Source organism: Phaeoacremonium minimum (genome assembly GCF_000392275.1).
Source record: "Phaeoacremonium minimum UCRPA7 unplaced genomic scaffold PA7_03_scaffold_379, whole genome shotgun sequence".
NCBI classification, from domain to species: Eukaryota; Fungi; Ascomycota; class Sordariomycetes; order Togniniales; family Togniniaceae; genus Phaeoacremonium; species Phaeoacremonium minimum.
This window is the reverse complement of record NW_006921283.1, coordinates 39906-54764: the sequence shown is the minus strand read 5'-3', so window position 1 is coordinate 54764 and position 14859 is coordinate 39906. Positions and strand designations below refer to the sequence as shown.

Genomic DNA, 14859 nt, shown 5'->3' with positions numbered 1-14859 from the left:
GGAACGCGAGTGAGTGTCAAAACACTATTTTTCGTATGCAAATCCATATTCCACCTTAGGCCCAGTTCTTTACAGTAAGGTATCTCATTAATTAGCCTATCTCTATAGCAAATTGACAGTCGTTGATTTACTAATACTAATATTATCATCTTTATTATTAAATATAACTAGTATTATTATTAGTTATATTCCTTTCAATGTTTCTACATGCCTATATGACCTATGATAAAAAGACAAACCAGGCAAACAAGATCTCGGGTACAAATAACCACGTTATCCTCCTGGGACTTCCACTACTGGTCGCCTTAGTCAAAACTTCTGACGTCTCACTAGCTGCTATCTGTGTCGGATTTTCAACAAAGACTCCACTGTCCGCTATCAACACCGTACCATTCCCCATTGATTCCGTAGGCTGAGCGGTTGCATTGACCTCTGTCGTGAAAGGCGTAGTTGATTGCAGGCCGTCCACGCGACCCAACAAAACCTCGAGACTTCTGAAGGCGACAGCGGGCGCATCCATCGCCAGAAAATGCCCAGCAGGGCCAACTGCGAAGTATGTGAGACCTCGCTCTGTGTGTGTTGTTCCGATGACTCCGGCGCCGGCAACAGATGTGAAGTCCGTATTCTCGTGATATGGCACAAAAAGCGGCGCACTAGGGCGCGCTTGGAAGCCAAGCTTGCCACCCCAGGTCATGTTTTGAATACTCAAAAGTGTTCCGTCGGAGATTAGAACAAAATCTTGGCTTCCATGCCCAAGTATGACGTTTTGAGTCTTCTCAATGACATTCGGAATGACAGGCTGGCTACCTGGACCGCTCAGCAGAGAGTTGTCGACACCATCCACGAAGACAGGGTCATTGCTGCAAAACACCCATTCTTTATCAGGGGCGTTGATGGCAGCTTTAACATCCGGGCGATTGAAATAGACTGGCCCAGAACCTTCCGGCACGAACATTGTACCGTCAGTGAAGCCCAACGGATCATACTTGATTGGACAAAGCTGTGTAATTGTATACGGACTAAAGCATGAATTAACCTCGTTCGCTGCCAGGAATATGCTTGTGAAGGCATCGCAGTCGTCTATTGCGCTGCCATTTGCATGCTGTCCCGGAAGCACCGAGGGCTGCACGCCCATCGGAGGAAAGACCAGATATTTGCTCAGATAATCCGTATAGCCACAACGGTCGGCTGTCTCACGCACAGAGCCTGCAAATGAGTCATTGAAGCCAAAAATGGACTGCCAGTTGTTGACAAAGGATGCCACCGGGATCTCTTCTGCAAGTGCATCAGTGGAGTACAGCCCATCGAATATTTGCATGCCGGAAACGTTGAAGTAAGTTTGGTCGTCGGCATCGAGCATCGCACTGGCGATATATGGACAGTACATTCCACTATAAGATGATCCAGTGATATACACTTTGTAGCCCTGCATCGAGAACAAGTCAATGAAGTTTTTCCAGAACCCCATGAACTGTTTTGCCACGTCAAACTCATCCTTGGCTGTAACATTGCCTTGGGAAAAGCCGGCCCCGATCGGTTGATCAACCCAGACCACATTGGAGAGCGTATGCCAACTCCACTTGTTTTCTACTGGGGCGAACATTCCGGGCTGCCAGATGAACGGCCCGTTCTCGGAAAGAAGCTCGCCAGTCGAAGAGCATCCGGGCTACGATTCTTAGCAGATGCTTGGCTATACGGACGAGTCCAAGAGACATACCCCGCCGGTCAGCCATAGCGTGATCTCCTTGTCTGCGGCATCATTTGTCGAGGGAAAGAACCAGAAGTAGAGCTGATTTGTATCGTTTGCGTCTCCTATCGGCAGTGACCCGGCATATGATTCTCCAACATCAAAATTGACTAGTGGGATCCCGGTTCCGTTTACGGCAAAGCCTTGAGCACCATTAGCAAGACTCTGGGAGATGTTGGTAAAACATACTTCTCGTCTTGTCGTCGAGAAATTTTGGAGCGGATTGCCTTTTTAACAGCGGGGCACTTGTATCTGCTACTGAGCGCCCTTTCAATTGCTTGTTAGCAAGGCCAGAGTGAAGGCGATGCAGGTTCAGCGTCGCCAGGACGGCGGGCGCCAATGAAAGCAGTATGTGCCAGCGCATTTTAGGACAATACCAAGTCTTGAAGGATAAGAGGGCAGAAGGGCTACGTGACTTTGATGACATCGTGGATATATGTTGCTTCTTACTATTAATTGTTACACTCAGGACGTAAGTTACACGGGGTAGTCTGGGTTTCACATTCTGCAACTCTTATTCTGAAATTATATGTCATGAGAAAAGTGCCGTACTGGGTTTCCCCAAGACGATCATTTGGCTTCGGGTCTATCGGGGCTACAAGGTGTAGGTCAATGCTCAAGAAATAAGCATTAAGGTGTGGGTTGCCGTGATGGAATCAATCTTGGCGACAGGTGAAATCGTGGGCATTCGTGTGGCTTTTCCAAAGGAGGTCGAGTCAAATTTCTCCTTTCTGGACATCAAACTCATTGGAGTTTCGGCTGATGTACTAGGGGGAATGTCGATCCCTCATCGACAAGATGAGACATGATAAGCTGACGCTCCTGATTACAGATTGGGCGACCTTTTACATTGGCTCAGTGTTTCATAAAGCCTTTTACGGATCATAATCAGTTTTCATGGTTTCTTAAGTGACCTTGTTTTTAACGGGATATAGGACCATGAAAGAGAACTATGACTCCACAAAGCGACTGTTAACGGTTCAGTGTAAACCAGAAGCGCCGTCGTGTTGAACACAACTTCTGCCAGAAGAATGTCGCGATGAGACGCGACATTTACCCCCCAGGATGTGGCCTACGAGCGTCGGTCCGAGCGTAGTCCGATGTAGCATATTGCAATATCTTACCGTTATAATTGATCGTACGGCTAGAAGCCATTAACGCTTGCTTTCATATACACTTTGCACACTAAGCACTCATGTCAATTGATATGGACTGCAAGAGAGGGCCTCTATACGGAGTGCAAACTACCGACGGCCGTGCCGTTCCTCCAGAGATCAATTGTTCTATCAACTTGCAGATGGCCATTGTAACAACGTCTTCTCGGGCAATTTTCACAGAACATACAGTTTTCCTCCTAATAAGAATAGCACAACTTACCCCCATTTCTAAATACGAGATTTTTTATAGCATCAAGTTTGGACCGCTGCGAAGCTTACCTTTCTGTACGACATCGTGCTCTTCGAATAGGATTGGGGATCGTGCCAACAGCCAATTGCCACACGTAGCATAACTTTCATGGTTACACAACAAAGTAAGCCAATGTCGTTCGCAGCGATTCGTCAAGGAGCCGACGTGTCGGCCATCGGGCCGCCTGACGCTATACGCTTACTTCGAATGGCTCGGATCAAGGGCACATATCATTTCAATGCAGCACAGGCGTGGTAAGCCAATCGTGGAGCAATATGCATATAGAGATGCGGCTCGGCAATTCCTTCATCAAGTATCACTTTCCATGTGAAGCTTACCAAACTACAAGCAGACAAATTCACTTGTATTGCATGAGAAATCGAGATCCGCTTGGCATTTCTCCAACATCTGTGCGAGGTTCCGGACAGCTGGGACGGTCTTTACAGAGGAGGAGACAGCTCACAAGAACCTCTTTGTGATATCCATCTGCCGTGAACCGAGTTGAGCTAGAGGCCAAACCCCGCAAGGGTCCCAGCCTGGGGTATTCCCCGCATCGCCATGGCACTTCGCCTGGGATGCATGCCCGCTTCAGCCGGTTGGCTATTGTCAGGATCTATTGATCCAAAAAGACTGGTCTATCCAGTGGTGTGGCGGAATTGTTGGGGAGGCCCCACAGCGGCTCATGTCGACCAAGGTTTGACGGGCTTGGTTTAAGCAAGCGAAGACTCTTGTATGGCTGTCTCGGCATCATCTTCTATATCCCGGTCGGGGCGAGACTGTGGCATGAATGATCTGGAATTGTGATAAGCGCCTGTGTCCTCAACCTCTCCACGCTGTCACATCTTCACTTCCATCACCACGTTCAAGAGATCAACAACACTTTTCGTCACGATGCATCCCGAACATACAGCCCACGATACGCACTTAGTGCACAGGTCAGCTAGATAATTCCGATCTGACGCACAAATGTGACTGACTTTCCTTTTAGTCATGCTAAAGAACTAGATATCCCAGGAACTGTGAACTTGAAACCCGCAGGTACGTTGTCTACGCACAGGAGCTGTTCGCAGGGATGCATGTAGACTGACTGCTGTAGAGGGTGACGAGACTGGATATGGCCAAGCACTGTTTCCTGTGCCAGCAGAGGACCCTAACGACCCTCTTCAGGTTTGCTACTATGTCCATTGTACCAATGAGAGGAAATTCTAATTGTTCTCAACAGTGGGCAAACTCAAAAAAACTGGCCATTCTCGTTCTGTGCTCGTTATACTCCTTTTTCGGAAACTCGGCTCTCTTGGGGCCATCCGTTTATATCTCGATATTTTCGAAGGAGTTCAACATCACCCCAAATAAGGCGGCTGGACTCATAAACTATGCTAATTTAGCATTTGGCTTTGGTAATATTGTTTAAATCCAAGAATTTGAGGATTGTGCTAATTGAGATAGGTTCACTCCTTCTCGTTCCAACCTATCATAAGTTCGGTAGACGACCCGTTATGTTAGCCTCCCTTGTATTTGTAAGTACAAATGAAACATGATCAATCTCCCTTGGTTAGTAACAAGGTTTAGTACTGTGCCGGTCTCATCGGTGCATCGCAAGCTACATCTTTTTCCGGTTTGATGGCAGCACGTATTGTCCACGGTTTCGGTTCCGGCGTCTGCGAAGCTTTGCCAGTTCAGCTGGTCAACGACATTTTCTTCCTGCATGAACGCGGCAAACGACTCGGGATATACACCGTCTGTTTATGCTTTGGCGCAACTGGTCCTCTATATGCTGGATATATGCTTAATGGGGGATACTCTTGGCGCTTGTTCTTCTATGTCGAGTTCGCCTTTGCCGTTGCACTTCTCATCTTCGCGTTTTTCGTTGTTGAAGAGACAACATATCATCGCAAGGTACTGCAAGAGATTTCTGATAGCCCTGTAGACGAAGACAAGCCGAATGTCCACGCTGCTGAGACTGCCGCATCCAGCACAGACATTCCAACGCGCAAAACGTTCCTAGAGCAACTCAAATTCTGGGGCATCTGGGAAAAGGACTCGGACTTCTTCCTAATGATGGCGCGCTCCTTTACCTATTTCCTCGTTCCACACGTTCTCTGGGTTGTCACCACATACGGTGAGTTACGATGCATTCTGTGATTCTTGCTGAATGATATTAACATTGTTATTCAGGCATTTATATTGGTCTTGGTGCTCTGGCTTTCAACTTCACGTTCCCCCTGAAGATTACCGCACCACCGTACAACTGGTCGGAACTCAATTCCGGCCTGATCACCCTCGCCACGCTAATAGGTTATGGTCTGGCGCTTCCATTCATGACGTCTTCCGATCGTCTTGCCGCCCGCCTTACAAAGCGCAATAACGGCATCCGCGAAGCTGAGATGCGCCTTGGCGTCATGCTACCTGCCATGCTGATCGCACCTGCTGGCTTGGTTGTCTTCGGATTCGCAGCTGAGCGCAATTTACATTGGATCAGTTATTTTGCAGCGGTGGCAATGACTCAATTTGCCAGCTATTTTTACTTCACGTTCACACTTGCCTACGCAATTGACAGCTATCAGTCCAATATCAGCGAAATGCTGATCGCTATGAATCTAGGCAAACAGGCGATTAGCTTTGGAATGGGCATCAACTTGCTTGAATGGATTGTGGAGCACGGATATGCTGTCATGATTGCTGGTGTGTTTGGAAGCATGGTATTGGCCAACAACCTGTTCTTGCCCGTTTTCATGATCTTCGGAAAGAGAATTAGGGCTTTCATGTCGAGGACATGGCTGGCTAGGGTTCATAAGAGTAGCATTCGTGAGATTGCCACTCACTAACGGATTTCATCGAGATGTCATGGTGGACAAAGCCAAGCAACAGCCCATCATTCTGAACACATCTGTGTTAATCCTTAAATTTTGCTAGCAACTAGAATGAAGTAAAGTCTTCCCGCCAACTCCAAACTCCGTGCTCGCTACAGCTAGAAGAAGAGGAAATTAACAAAACAAAAGCCCCTTGACGTAAGCACATATTCCATATCATGTGTCGAGATACAGTTTGCGCATCACGTCATATCCTCAGCTACCTCCCGAATCTTCGGGCCCGTTGTAATGTCCATAATATACATGCAACCAGCAATATCAGCAACGCCCTCAAGCAGTACTTCACTCGCAACTCTGTTCTCTGCACTATTGTGGTCTTATGTTGGTAGGCTGACACGGCTCGGCCCAGAGTATCGCCGTGAGGCTCGGAGAAAGGCCGCTGGGCATGCGGATTCGGCGTGAATCCTAGCACTGGGGCTTGGGAAAATGGAGAGGACGGGGTAAACGGTGTCACGACTCGGACTTCAAGACCTTTGGGAACTAAAGACTGCACTGGAGGGGATTCGAGATCTTCAGTGTGCTTGTTTGCGTCGGCCGCCATGACCCCTAGTCGTAGTTGCAAGAAGTCCATGTTATCTCTATCATCGGATTCATCCACGCGGTGTCATTGACTTGGCTTCCCACGAGTATGTCTGCCAGATGGTGAAAATTACAACAGGGAATGACCAAAGAGATATCACTACAATGCAGATAGGGATTGGAGAAGATTCGGGTTGTGTTTTGAAGGCTGTCTTTATTGTTATTCCTGATATGCACCGTTGCCAGTCGTATAATCCTTCGCGTCCTCCTGGGGCTGTGCCACTTGTTACGCCTCCGTTGGCTCCGTAGGTTCCAGCTGACATCACTTCGTTCCTTCAAAATGATTTGCGAGGAGTCGCTTTGGAGCTGCCCAGCCGAGCCAGCGTACTAGCGTAAGCTATAATTAATAAAGTTCTGACATGTGTCCCAGCACTTCGCTTGTATCCGTCCTTATCTTGACCCACGCAGAGCCATCCGTTTTCCCAGTCAATCAGGGCAATCGGGCAATGCGTTTCGATATTGTTTTCGTGTACTGTGCGTAGAGCTTCGAGCGCTGCTTGAATTCCTAATATGCCGTCGTATCTCCCACCTCAAATCAGGTCAGCATAGAAGCCCGTACCTTGAGTAGAAGCTGGACAGCGAGGAAAAAGTTTCGAGGAAAGAGTGGGCACATACCGTCCGGCTGGGTGTCCAGATGACTACCCATTCCTATCGGCAACTTGTTTTTGGCAGTGCCGGGGCGTATTGCAAATATGTTTCCCATCTGATCAACTTTGAACTCACATCCCAAACCCTTCGCACTCCTTGACAAGCCAGTCTCTCACTGACTTATCGTCTTGGCTAAGTGTCAGACGACACATGCCTGTCGACGGGGCAGCCGGCCCCCCACCACTCGGTGCATGTTGCTTGCAGAGTGCTGTTCAGACGGTCTGCGTTGATTCCGGGCTTGGATATCATGGCTGAAGAAACTCGAGTTCAGCGATGCTAGAAGATTTCTTGTGACACACTCAAACGCAGTCTTGTATGTTGGTTTTGAAAGTCGCGGAAGAATGCCGTCAAGCTTTGACGTAGCTATCAGTACCAAGTCCACATTAAAATTTATCGGTAGAGGATTTGCTAAAGTTTAGTCCATAAAGATGCTGCTAATTCAAGAATAATACATAGAAATGGACATTTCCGAGCGAACCTCTCAAAGAAATTATGCCATTGACTCAAATATTGCAACGAACGCAGGAGCCGCTTCGGCTCAGTCTAGAGGGAGGGATATTGGCTGACTCCATAATCGGATATGCAAGCCAAACGGATCTATTACCACGAGTATTATGATCAGGATACTTTGGAGAAAACTTTGTAGCCGCAGATGCGATCTCTTTGTTTAGCAAATAGCCACTGTTAGGCTATATGTCTAACTTTGGCCCTTTCCTATTTGAGTAATTTACCAGCTTAACCACAACTAGATGGATCGCTCTGCGCGGAACGAGTCGCCAACGCGCAAAGATGAACCAGGGGATTTATCAGGTTAGCAATGTAACATCGTATACTATACTATAGTGTCCCCTTATCATCTCATTGGTGTGCGGGCTTTTTCCTTCGGGGTTTCCCTTCGGAATTCTCCATGCACTGCTGATTCCTGTAGAAACACGCTGTTTGATTTGATATCAGGATGTAGCGAGAGCGGCAATAACCACTCCTATGACAAGAATCTGCTGATCTCAAGCCAGAGTCTTCAGACCAGGAACTCCGGCTCCCTTCTTATTGGCTATTTGATCTGCTTTCAACATGTACACATCCTAGACTCCATGATAGAACAGCTTAGGATGTCTTCTATGATAGCAGGAAGTTTGATAACAGTCATTACCATTAGCCATCTTCTGATAAGGATATTACCATGTATTTCAAGAGCAACTTTATATTCAGCTCCTTTCGAGCAGTCGGAGTGCCAATAGTAACAGCTGATCTTGTAACGGCGAGACTCCTGAGATCTCTCAATTTCTTTCTCAGAAGGTACTCTCCAAAGTGGGCATCATTCCGCTCTGGAAAAGAAGGTTGTTGAACCGAGAAATCATGGCTGAAATTGCGACATCTGTTACACGAGAAGAGGAAGAAGACTCGAAAGTTCCAGTCGTGACGGAAAAGGATGACATCGGTCTACAATACATCGCCCAGCATGGTATCGAATCATATACACCAGAGGAAGACCGGAGGGTGAGGTGGAGACTGGATCTCCATCTCATGCCGACGGTAAGTTCTCTATTACTCTAATAAAGAAATTCGAGCGTCCAATTGACATAATAGACAGATGATAACTTACGATTTGCAATACCTCGGCAAGGTGGCCGTATCTTATGCAGCTGTGTACGACATGCGGGCGGATCTTAATCTAGTTGGACAGGATTATAGCTGGGCAAATAGCATGTTCTAATTTGGCTACCTTGCCGGCCAACTCCCAGCTAACTACTTGCTCCAACGATTCCCAACTGGAAGTTCGCTGCAACTAACTTACTGATCTGGGGCACGCTGGTGATGCTCTGTGCTGAAAGTCATATTTTCGGTGGTATAGCTGCACTGTAAGCTTTAGGCATGACTCTGCTACTAAAGACAAACTAACTTTCCAGGCGATTTCTCATGGGCTTGTTTGAGAGTGGCATCACTCCGGCTTGGACCCATATCACGGCTATGTTCTATAGTAGACAAGAGCAAGGCGCGCGTTGCACTGTCTGGTTCTTGATGAATGGATTCGCCGCCATAGGTGGCGGGCTACTTAGCTATGGAATAGGGCATACACACACAGCAGTCGAGCAGTGGCAACTGGTAGGTAGTTCTTTTCTTGTCAATAGAACCGCGAGTCATCCACAAACGACGTATAGAGGCCCCTCTGAGAAGCCGAGCCCCCCAAAACCTTCACAACGACTGATACCGAATGGCTGATTCATACTATTTCAGGTCTTTTTTATCTGCGGAGCTATTACGATTTTCTGGGCTTTCATTGTCTTCTTCTTTTTCCCCGACTCACCCGCCAATGCGAGATTTCTTAGCGAGCACGAACGATCTGTTGCTATTCTTCGATTGCGAGATAACAGAACCGGTGTGAAGAACACGATATTTAAGCCCTCTCAAGCTCTTGAAGCATTCAGAGACCCACAGGTTTGGGCTTTTGCTCTGGCTACAGGGATTTCATCAATCGGAAACGTGGGAGGCAGCTTTTTGCCTATTATCATCAAGGACATGGTATGCGGTCGTCACTGTTAAATAATTTATTGCGAGGGGACTGATCAAAGGATGATAGGGTTTCACTGGCTTGCAAACCACTCTGCTTACCATTCCGGCTGGTGGCGTTGAGGTCATCGCCATGGTTGTAGCTGGTCTTGCAAGCTCATTCATTGGCAAAGGACGAACGTTTCTTATGTTCTTCGTCAGCCTACCAACTCTTCTCGGTTGTATATTCCTCGATGCGATACCACGATCCGAGACATGGGTCCGTATAGTAGGCTCGTGGCTGTTACTGACGGCACCAGCTGCGACTGCCATCATGCTAAGTTTGATTGGAAGCAATGTCGCTGGATTTACCAAGAAGGTTACGACCACCGCGCTGACCTTCATTCTTTACTGCGTTGGAAATATCGTGTCTCCCCAACTGTTCATATCTTCCGAGGCTCCTGGATACGGGACAGCAATGCGCGGGATATTGGCATCCACCTCCGTCGTCTTACTTATTGAGCTCTTACTTGGCTGCTATTACCTTTGGGAGGATAGAAGGCGAGACCGGATTCTAGCCGAGACACCACAAGAAGTTGTAGATGCTATAACGTTTGAGAATGAAGAGTATGCGGATAGGACCGACATGGAAGATTTCCTCAAGTTTAGATACAGTTGGTGAGATTAAGAGGGCAAGGCAAACAAGGATTCATCGGAGGTCTAGAAGGCAGGCAACTGCATGAGAAACTTAGGGCATCATCGATCATTCCCTTTCCATATACCTTGCTGTAAAATGGGCCAAGACACCTTTCATGACTGTCCTGACCTAAATCTCAGGAAGGGATAGTAATCAGTGCATCCTAATAGGATTGCAACAAGAACTTTCGAAATCAGACTTCGCGTAGAGTCGGGTTCATGCCCGTCCTTGTGATATGCTCTCCATTCTGCCCGTATAAACCTGTGTTTATCGAGGCCAGCTTCAACGCGACCCAGCAACCATTTGACCGATAGCAGCGACCAGTATCCTAGTAGTTATCAAGCATGCAATATCTACGTCGGGTCGGATAAAGGGTCAGTTTAGTGACTTGTGGTCATCTAACGGGAGACTCGGCCGTGAACGTTCCTCTTCCGGCTGCGGCGGCCCCTGGCGTCGGTTCAACCGTGCTGGAAACAGGTACCTCACATTTATGGTCGCGAAGTAAACGTGGCGACCTGGCGAGATATGCAGGTACTGATTGGGCAATATCAAAAGTTGATTAAGGCATTAATAAAGTCGGTCGGCAGATAAAGTAGGGCGGCCTGGTATCGCCACGATCGTCATAACGGGCTGTATTAAGACCATCGTTATGGTTGTTATGGGGATCGTATCGCACACGAAGAGTACCTCCACAATTTTGGTGAGTTTTTGAATCATTATGTTGACGGAATGGCTTTATGACCATTTAGTCTCAGATGTTACTACATGGAATCTCGAATACAAGCGTGTAGTCACGCAGTAAGTGATCGAATAGAATAGAGCTACAAGTGGGCATGAGTGATCAGTACTACTAGGCTCATTTGCTGTTGAGGACGCCCAAAAGTCATGGTCAATTGGAGGGCCAACCGTAAATAATTGCGAGGGCGAAAGTGACACCGGACCGTGCACTCCAATAGGCCCTGTCGACTTGTACTTCCAGCGAAATATCAACTGTAGCCGAGAGGCGAAACAACGCGACTTTGAATGTGTTATGGGAAAGAAAACATCAGTCAACTGAATAATAAAATGGCTGGGACCAATCTTTCCTAGCTCCGCTGTTGTCCTTAGAGGCGGTGGCCATTTTGGAGCATAAGAGATATTCTGTCTCTCAAACCGGATGCCGCTTTGCAAACAAGGTAGTCTTGTTTAACAGTGGATACTTGAACCAGTCTCGGGCCAGTGTACAGGAATTCCAGGCCGGTCGGAACCACATGTGTTGAAATGTAGGGCTTAAGATCGCCCATTGTTCCTGCCTGATGTAGGGCATGGCCGATAACAGAGTTGTGCAACCGAAGATCGTTCTATTTCCATGTGAAAGGTAGCATTGAAGAGCCACCTGAGTAACTCTTCATTCGTGGCAGAAGGTCGGGCGCATTGTGCAGTGAGACTGAGTACAGGCCTTACACTGGGGCAACACACAGATGCGTCGCGATCACGGGCACAAATCGTGCAGAAATGCAAGTGATGGATTAACAGCATCTGGCCCCTTTCACTGGCCGAGTGAACCTGCTAGGCATCTTTCCAGCGTAGCAGTGACCAAATTGTTTCATGTTTCAAGAGTTTGGCACCTACCGGACGTGGCTCGTCCTGAATCGCCCACACCAAATTCGCGCAAATACCCTTGGAAATGGTTGTTGCCCAAGGCTGGCAAAGCAGGACATCTGGTTCGTTGAGTCTACGAAGTGGTCCAGTCCTGGCGAGGGACCGAGGGGCGAGAGTGGCGGCTCCTCTCTGTCAGGGGTCTTTGGTGGCTTGAGAGCTGAAACAACGTTTCATGCCGGGCTCAGGCCACCCCCAAGAGACAGCTTGTGAAAATGGAAGGATTCTAGCGTGGGATGCAAGAGAGTCATCTAAATGACCTGGTGGATGCTTGATGGCCTCGGCTTGAGTCCAGCAAAGTGTATTTCAATCGTGCTCTGATCAGCGAGCTCTAGAGAGTCCTTTGAGGCCCACACCTTGAGCCATGCTTTCGTCAATATGCAAAGCTCATATGCCATAATTTAGCATTCTGGTGACCCTATCAATAAGGATCTGACATATTGCTTAAGGTTAACCCTAAGGACTTAGTGAAGGGCCCAGAAGGCGTTCGTGTGTAATTCAACCCTAAGGGGCGACCCTCAGAGCAAGCGCCGGTGCTATTCCCGTAGCGACCGGGAGTCGGCTCTCACCGCTATCTTAGACAAGATAAGAACCAAAGTGCTTTGCTGACGAGCAAAAGCGAAAAGGATGGAAGAAGGGCTCAGTACCCCTTCCTTCAGGACACGGCATGGCAACATCGCCAAAGACATGTCACCAGAATAGATTGCGATGGGAGTTTTTTTTTTTTTGTTTTTTTTGCAGACGCTAATGCGAGAGACTGCAGTCCTTTTGGGGAGGGAGGCCTTCTGAAAGCGCGTCTAACAATTCCAATTGGGTGGGAGGCAAGACGCTAAGGGGTGAGAGTTGTCTCGGTCGGCTACGTCTCCCTTTGTGAATGGCTTTGGGGAGACCACCAAGACAGCGCTTTCTGTCAGGAGAGCATCCGTAGACCAAAGACACGGCCTAGAGGGGACTGCCTAGAACCCAACGCGCTACAAGGTTAGATAACGGGTCAGCTGTCAATGCTGCCATCTCAGGTCAAAAGACTTCGGCCGGATCACAGGAGCGGGGCCAAGTTCTGCTCTGGCACCGACGAAGAAGCTAGTTGAAGACGATGTTTGGCCATGTCCCCGCCCCTGGCACTTGGCTACCTGTGTTGAAGGTGGAATTATGGCGAATTGATCGAGATACTGGGCGTGTTCTGGAGGATGAATGCACTGTGGCCTTCCTCTTGGACTCTCGGGACTCGAAGCAGGCGTGACGCCGCACATAAGCCGCTTGCAAAAATAGCCTGCGGAGGACAATGCAACGACAGGATGGCGAACCTTGACTCAACATCAGGCCGCGCCGGACACAAGGCCGGTGCATTGCCTCTTGAGATAGCCGCATCTAGAGCCGCTGCTTAGGCTCGTCAGCATAGACGCTGGGTGTCTGCAGTAGATAGCGGTTCGCATCACGTCTTCAATGGCCCGGTTTTGTTGTAATTGCCATTCAGCAGCGCCTGCAATGCGCTTGAGAAAGGCAAATTGCGTTGAATAACGACCCGCTCGACAGCAAGCGGACCATGCCCCGGTTTTGGCAATCAGTGGATATTGCTCTGGCCAAATCGATCTGGAATTGTACCCCATGGCCATACTATGCCACAGCTATGGCAGGCAGCTATGGGTATCCTCGTTTCACTTGGGCTTGCTAGATCAGACGGCGGCGAGATGGGAGGGAGAGGCGCAGTGGCTTGCGCAGGAACGCAGGTACAAGAGATAGAGAGCCTCCGCCATGCACGCCATGCGCGCGGTGGGGCCTGCTGGGCTCTATTCAGGGGGTTGCTATTAACGCCGCGATTCGTCCTCTGGTGTGTGCCGCGTCCAGGGTTGAAAAAGCACAGTGACATGGAACACCCCCCCCTTTCTCCCTTAATCAAAAGTCTCCGAATCTTCCTGTTTGCCCACGTCGGCCATCTATTTCATGCCTGTGCATATTGCCCTCTGTTATGCTTGGCCGTGGGTTTGAGAGCCCTGGGTCGCCCAGCTTCGCCAGAGCAACCCCTGCGGACTTCCAAGGTCCATCCTGCTCCTGCGAGTGGCGGTTCAGATGATATGCGCAGGGATGCTCGTGATAATCGGAGAATCGAAATACGCAAGCTTGATTTCTATGCCGCTATCTTGGCCAGTTGGTCTGCCTCGCCTGCTTCTCAACGGCGTTGCTGCAGGGCAATTCTTGAATGTTGTGCGCTGTATTGCCTGCATGTGCTGTGCAGGTGGCTTGTCTTCTCCTTCACGGCCCCCTTAGCCAAATGGTCTAGTCAGGAACAGGACACCAGATCGATGATCTCCTTAGGCTCCGCGCTGCACGTTCTGGACTGCCGAGGCCCCATGTCTCGGCTGTCAAGGAGCAGCACTGAGCTGCCATTGGATTGGGCTGCAAACATCGTCTTGTTTCATCCTCGCTCTCCACCACTCGTTTCCCAATCAGGAGCAGCCACAGATGCCCATGGTGGACCTGTTCTGGACGTCTTTCTTTTCTCGGAACCACAGTCGCTAGACTAGCCCTGGGCATGTGCTCTTTGCCAAAAGCCAAAAGTCTGTTCGTCTGACAGGGGTGTCCGGCCGGACCCATCGTGAACTTTCTCCCCTGGGCCTATCTTCCGGGGTGTGGATGAGCTGCTACCGAGCCGTACCCTCCCCAATATAACTTTGTATATATATCAATGTACACTCTCTTGTTGTTGTTCCTTGCCCTGGCCTGCTCTCCTTTCCGCGCCTTACTTTGCCTTGCTTGAAGCTTGCTTCCCTTCTCTTCAATACAAAAAC

The 14859-nt window shown here is 48.8% G+C and overlaps 1 protein-coding gene across 1 annotated transcript; it reads left to right on the top strand.

The window, feature by feature from the left end:
- Positions 1 to 4045: 4045 nt before the first annotated feature.
- On the top strand, positions 4046 to 5979 carry UCRPA7_5001 (putative mfs transporter protein; the record flags this gene model as incomplete). Its single annotated transcript, XM_007917552.1, has 4 exons — positions 4046 to 4089; positions 4143 to 4192; positions 4782 to 5273; positions 5330 to 5979. The coding sequence occupies 4 exons, from the start codon at positions 4046 to 4048 to the stop codon at positions 5977 to 5979; spliced, it is 1236 nt and encodes a 411-aa protein (XP_007915743.1).
- Between the last annotated feature and the right edge of the window lie 8880 nt (positions 5980 to 14859).